General features: G+C 43.3%; 1 protein-coding gene across 13 annotated transcripts in view; it reads right to left on the bottom strand.

The window, feature by feature from the left end:
* Positions 1-168: 168 nt before the first annotated feature.
* Positions 169-5,959, bottom strand: part of LOC106564592 (lysine-specific demethylase 2B) — a 49,879-nt gene continuing 44,088 nt past the window's right edge. For all 13 annotated transcript variants that reach the window (XM_014130754.2, XM_014130741.2, XM_045690023.1 and 10 more), the window contains 4 exons: positions 5,740-5,903; positions 4,867-5,028; positions 4,191-4,409; positions 169-2,524 (listed from right to left, as the gene is read on the bottom strand). In XM_014130754.2, coding sequence (XP_013986229.2) covers positions 2,343-2,524; positions 4,191-4,409; positions 4,867-5,028; positions 5,740-5,903 — 727 coding nt within the window. In that variant the 3' untranslated portion in view covers positions 169-2,342. The remainder of the gene's footprint in view (positions 2,525-4,190; positions 4,410-4,866; positions 5,029-5,739; positions 5,904-5,959) is intronic.

The following is a 5,959-nucleotide window of genomic DNA, read 5'->3' as shown; positions in this document are numbered from 1 at the left end:
TGGAATCCTGGATCTTTGGAATGTTGAACTTCTTATTTTGGTCATTACAAGATTTATACCATAAAATAATAATCAGATATCCCGTAACGCTGCTCGCTGTATCCGACTGGTTACCAATTCATTGTTTATTCCCGGTTCAATGTTGACAGAATGGCATAATACTCTAAATTTGATGTTTAAGGTATTTATTTCAGAACCTAAAAAACATTCATAGATATTCCAATGTATGACATTTTAAACATATTTCACACATTTTGTTTACATATTGCACAGACTGGTTATGAACAAAAAGATAAATTAAGACGATTGTGGGGGAAAAAAGTGACCAAAAATAGAGAGCTCAGTATTTAGGATGAGTTTTTAATAACTCAAAAGTCACAAACTAGTTTCTCTAAGCGTAAGATTTACAGTATATACAGTTGAACCAATTATATACTAATACATTTCCCAACCACACAGGGAAGACATGGTGATTGGTAGTTAGGCCTGTCCACATACAAAAAGGAGATTTATCAAAACATAAATTAGGAGCCCCTAGTAGTCATACTTTTGTCTTTTCCTGTACATACCCTTTTTTTTATACACTCAGTGTATATAGTCTAATAATAGCCTGCATACACAAAAATAAGCCACTACTTACGACCAGTGTAATTAAGGTATAATATAAAGTAGTTAGTTACCTGTCAGACACTGACCGTACAGTACCCCAGTTCGTATTATTAGATCATATACACTGAGTGTACAAAACATTAGTAACACCTGCTCTTTCCAAGACAGACTGACCGGGTGAATACAGGTGAAAGCTATGATCCCTTATTGATGTCACTTATTAAATCCACTTCAATTAGTGTAGACGAAAGGAGGAGACCGGTTAAAGAAGGATTTTTAAGCATTGAAACAATCGACACATGGATTGTGTGTATGCCATTCAGAGGGTGAATAGGCAAGACAAAAGATGTAGTGGCTTTGAACCACAGGGGGCTTGGGCGGGGAGGACGGCTCATAATAATGGCTGGAAAGGAGTCAATGGAATGGGAATCATGTTGGATACCATTCCATGTATTCCGTTCCAGCCATTACTATGAGCCCCGTCCTCCCATATTAAAGTGCCACCAGCCACCTATACTTTGAACAGGGTATGGTAGTAGGTGCCAGGCGCACCGGTTTGAGTGTCAAGAACTGCAACGGCGCTGGGTTTTTCACACACGACAGTTTCCAGTGTGTATCAAGAATGGTCCACCAGCCAAAGAACATCCAGCCAACTTCACACAACTGTGGGAAGCATTGGAGAGAAAACACAGGCCAACCTCCCTGTGGAATGCCTTCGACAGCTTGTAGAGTCCATGGCCTGACAAACTGAGGCTGTTCCTAATGTTTTGTACACTCAGTGTACATACTGTATTGGTTTCATTCAAAAGCAAGTGTCTACTTAAAACTTGCATCCATAGGTGTGAGAATCCCTTGTAAAAAAAAAATAAACAACACAGACCATGATAATGTCACACCGGCCTAGTATATGGAGACGGACAGATACTCAGTATGCAGTAGTAGACTTTGAATCAGCCTTATGATGCTTCCTCTTGCAAACAGTCACTGGTGCCTACTCATACGGACTTGATAAAACCTTGGAAAGGACAGTCATATTTATTTGTCAAACAGTACAAATAGATTTCTTTCTAGATATTTAGAAATTTAAGTTGAGTAAAACATGAAAAGAAGAACGTATCTGTGGACTGTACAGACAATTACACGCATCAAACTGAACATCAGCACTTAAATAAATTAAATATAAAACAGCCGTACAGAAAACAAGCTACTGCTCTTGGCATAAATCTACAGCCTAAACAATAAAAAAGAGACGGATTGAATACTGTCCATCAAAAATGGTGCTGTAAATCAGTGCATTCAACACTGCACATAAAAGTATGAAACACTTTCTGATACAAAAATATTGATGTGTAATGCATAAACTGTGCACTGCAACAACAGTACATACTAAACAAAAGAAGTAAAACTTAACCATTGTGAACGTACACTGCCTGTTCATTTGCAGAAGAAAAAAACGTCAATATCTTGGCAAAGACAGAACGGGGGGGGAAAACATGCTTTGTCAAATGTCCAGTAATGCTCGGTGGCCTTACATGTTGAAACTCCTGTTTTGGAAAACACTGTTTCAGCAGCACAAGAGGCATTCAATGAGTAGCAGAGCCACAGTCACTTGGAAAATGTCCTATATCAAATACAACACTTTCTCCATGGCGATAACGCCACCTTTGACGGTTCCTTATTCTAACGGGTGTCCTAACTAGCGAGTGCACACAGCGCAGTCTCTCTCTCAACCACTAACAGAGTTTCTGCAGTAGTTTCTCCTCTACAAGTCCAAACTGTACACTCACTGACATCTCAGCAACGAACCGCTCACAGCCCTCCTTGGTCACCTGCTTGCAGTAGCGCAAGTCAATATGACAGATGCTTCCACAGCGCTTGAAGTAGGTCAGCGACTGGTCCGTGACTCTGTTGCACACTGCAGAGGGGAGGGAGGAGGAAGATAGGTTGATGTAATTGGAGACCATTCAGCATCTTCAGTACGTATACAGACAGATAGGCTCCTCCTATATACCTACCGGTCGTTTTGTTTTCTAGGATATAAGATTCTAACCAAAACCTCACCATAGTCATGTGCATGGGGATTTCAAGTGCTGTCAATGGGTGATGGCTACCTCCATTAACAAGCGTTCAAGTGGTTCCATCAGTGAGTGACTGACAGTGGAGAAGACATCAGTGGTGCCAGAGGCATCATTAGTCTGACTACCACAGGGTTCCCCCTGACTGTCTCATAATGGGAATGTCCGTCTCTCATTGATCCAACCTTTAACCTTTAAGGGTCCACTCAGAGTGGAGGAACATGGGGGGTGTTTCAGTTATGGTGTTTGTAGTGGCGCTTCACTCAGGGGGGACTGTGAGCCCGAGTTTTACTCCGCCCCATTGGCTCCAATAGCGCATCACAAATAGACAGAAATAAAGGTATTTATATAGGGCTGCGCAATCGATATAATTCATTTGAATGTATGTTTTAGCGCGGTGTTCCAAATGTCTATCACAATAATAAAAAAATAAAAATGTTTTTGAGCGTCTGTCTTTTTGGACTCGTGTCCTTCGCACCTTCTGTGCTGCGTGCACATTTCTACTCGGAAACAGACCCCAAGTCCCTCCCCTTGCCAGTCATGACAAAATAGCTTCTTCCTCTCTGACAACAATCAGTTTCATCTAGCTATTTGCATTTGAGGTTTGGTCCAACAGAATCACTATGTTGTTCACACAGTTAGAGACGGACAGGAGGGTGTGTTCATAACAGTTCAACTGTTCTGCTTTTTTAGCAAACAAATAGATCCAAGTTGGTTAGACTTGAAATATGAATATTAGCTGGCTCCTCACTAGCACGTGGGCTTGTGTTTGAGATATTGTTTATGAGACTTCTGTTCATTTTCTTTAATGTCCGCCTCAAGAAGTTCGTCATCATTAGTGGATTTGCATTACGCATGGTTCTGGGTAATTTTGTAACAAAAAGGGCATTGTCATTCACAGACTTGAATGCCAGATCAATGATTATTGCAACACCACAAAAGCAGGTTAAACTATTTTAATAAAATAATTACATTATTAGTGGGTCTTATGGTTGTGGAAGGCTTCTATTTAGCCTAGGTGTAACTTAACAAGCCCTGAATTCATTCGATTATTCCTGACGGTTTGAAATGAGGTGTGTTGTCTGTTAATTGTGCAACAAAGCTTATTGAGAGAAAACGTTCTAGAAATTCTAGAAAGATATTGTGAACCGCCCATAAGTTAGGAAAAAAAATCAAGACATGATTTTTAGGCCCTATCGCCCAGCCCTATATTTATATTGGCATCCATGGGCTCCTTACATGTCTTTATGGGGGGGTGCATTCATCTCAGTAGGAAACATGCCATGACCGATGAATAGGAAACATGCCATGAAGCAACAAATGAACGTTGCAACGAACAGTCAATGGCTGTGTCTGGATTCTAAACCAATATGTTCTAACTAGTGACTAGTACTGTTACTGTTAGTAGTAAATACTTTCAGTAAACAGTAGGCTGTAGGGACATTCTGACATAGTCATTGTCCGTAGTGATAGTAGGCATTGTGACACGGCCTTGTATCCTCCTACCAGAGAGGTTGATGTCAGTGAGCGAGTCTCTGGTGGTGGTCCCTGCAGCGGTCAGGATGTTGACTGACTGGTCAGTGACGTGGTTGCAGTAGCTCAGGTCCAGTCTGGTCAGCTGGGGCGTGTAGCAGATGAGGAGGCGCAGGGAGGTGTCTGTGATGTCCAGCCCGGCCAGACGCAGGTCCACCACGTTCCGCAGCTTACTCCTGTTGTCCAGCTGACCTAGAGAGGGAGAGACAGAAAGAGACGGAGAGATTGAATGTGTCAAGTTGTTTTAAAGCTTCCTTACTCGGAGCACAATCAGGTCCAAGTGTTTCCAGCTGTGTGGCCTGTAAAGACAGCCACAAGGGGGCACCAGAGAGCACAGCAAGACCTGACATGGATGGGCTGCAGCAGCCTGACTGGATCGCAAAACACACGGACATGCTGTTCAGAACTTCACGCCACGTGTCCAGATGGTCATTCTTGTTAAGTTCATGTTTTAAGTATCCCTATATTTCTGTTATTACGGGGCTATCACTCTGTCAAGAGTGCACCTGCACGGGAAGTTTGGTTGTTGATGGACCCAGCCTTGAGTGGAATGGCTACCTTGTAGAGTGTTTATACAGTATAGTAAACCTTGTCGTTGTGTTATTTCGAATGAACAATTCTAACACACTGGAGGATGGTGGGAATATACCTGGTCTGTTGTCTGTGGGGGGTGAGAGCAGGTCCCTCATCTGGGCATCTTTGAGCCCCTCTACCCACTGGACGTCCAGGGTCCTCAGCAGCGGGCAGCTGGCGGTGCAGAGGGCAGACACAGCCACCCAGGAGCAGCCTGAGAGCAGCAGCATCCGCAGACCTGCAGGGACAACAGTCAGGGGTTAACAGGGGTCAAAACTCAACATCACTCTCGCTCTTGCTAACACCCTAGCACTGCCAAAAATGAAGCCTGAATAATACATCATTAGGGCTCCCCTCCCTCCAACTAGGCCAGTCCCAACTAACGTGTAACATTCTCTGCTGCTATTTTCAATCGTTGAGGGGGAGGGGAGGGGACTAATTGTGATTTTCCATTAAGGAATCATATTAGTCTCCAACAGTTCGTTAACCTGAGGCTGCAAAAACAAGGAAACAAAAACAATCACTATGCAAATGTAATTATAGTCGCCGCATAAATTAATAAGAAACAAAGCAAATGGGCTGAAACACTTAAGGAAACCCTGGGGATACAAGCATCAGACATGCCGGAGTAGCTCACCCAGCCATGGAAACAAAGACGGCATTACAGTATCGCCAAACATAAACCTATCACAACTAGTCACATTAAATATGTTCCTGTCAATTCCCTCAGTACAGAGACGCACTGTAATAGACTGTAGTGGTGACATCAGGTTGGTAGTGTGTACCCAGAACCATGGACAGAGATACAGTGTAACAGCTCTATACATACATACATACATACATACATTACATTACATTACATACATACGACAGTTCAGACCATTCTGTTATAAAGGCACGGAGGGATTTGCACATTCCCTCAGTTCCAACACTGCTGGCTGGTGTTTACCTGGCAGTCTGTTGATGAGCCAGCTGAGCTGCTTCTTGGAGATGTTGGTCCAGCTGAGGTCCAGAGCCACAGGCTGTCTGCGGATGATGCCACTCAGCATGAGGGGAGTGATGGACTTACAGCGGTTTAGATCGATCCGCGTCCACAGCCTCTTATCACAGCACCTGGGGAGGCAGGGGCGAAGGTTAGCACACGATCACACAGCCACCATAGCTACAGC

Source organism: Salmo salar, chromosome ssa01 (genome assembly GCF_905237065.1).
Source record: "Salmo salar chromosome ssa01, Ssal_v3.1, whole genome shotgun sequence".
Lineage (NCBI taxonomy): Eukaryota > Metazoa > Chordata > Actinopteri > Salmoniformes > Salmonidae > Salmo > Salmo salar.
The sequence above is the reverse complement of the archived record's forward strand: the minus strand, read 5'-3'. Positions and strand labels throughout refer to the sequence as shown.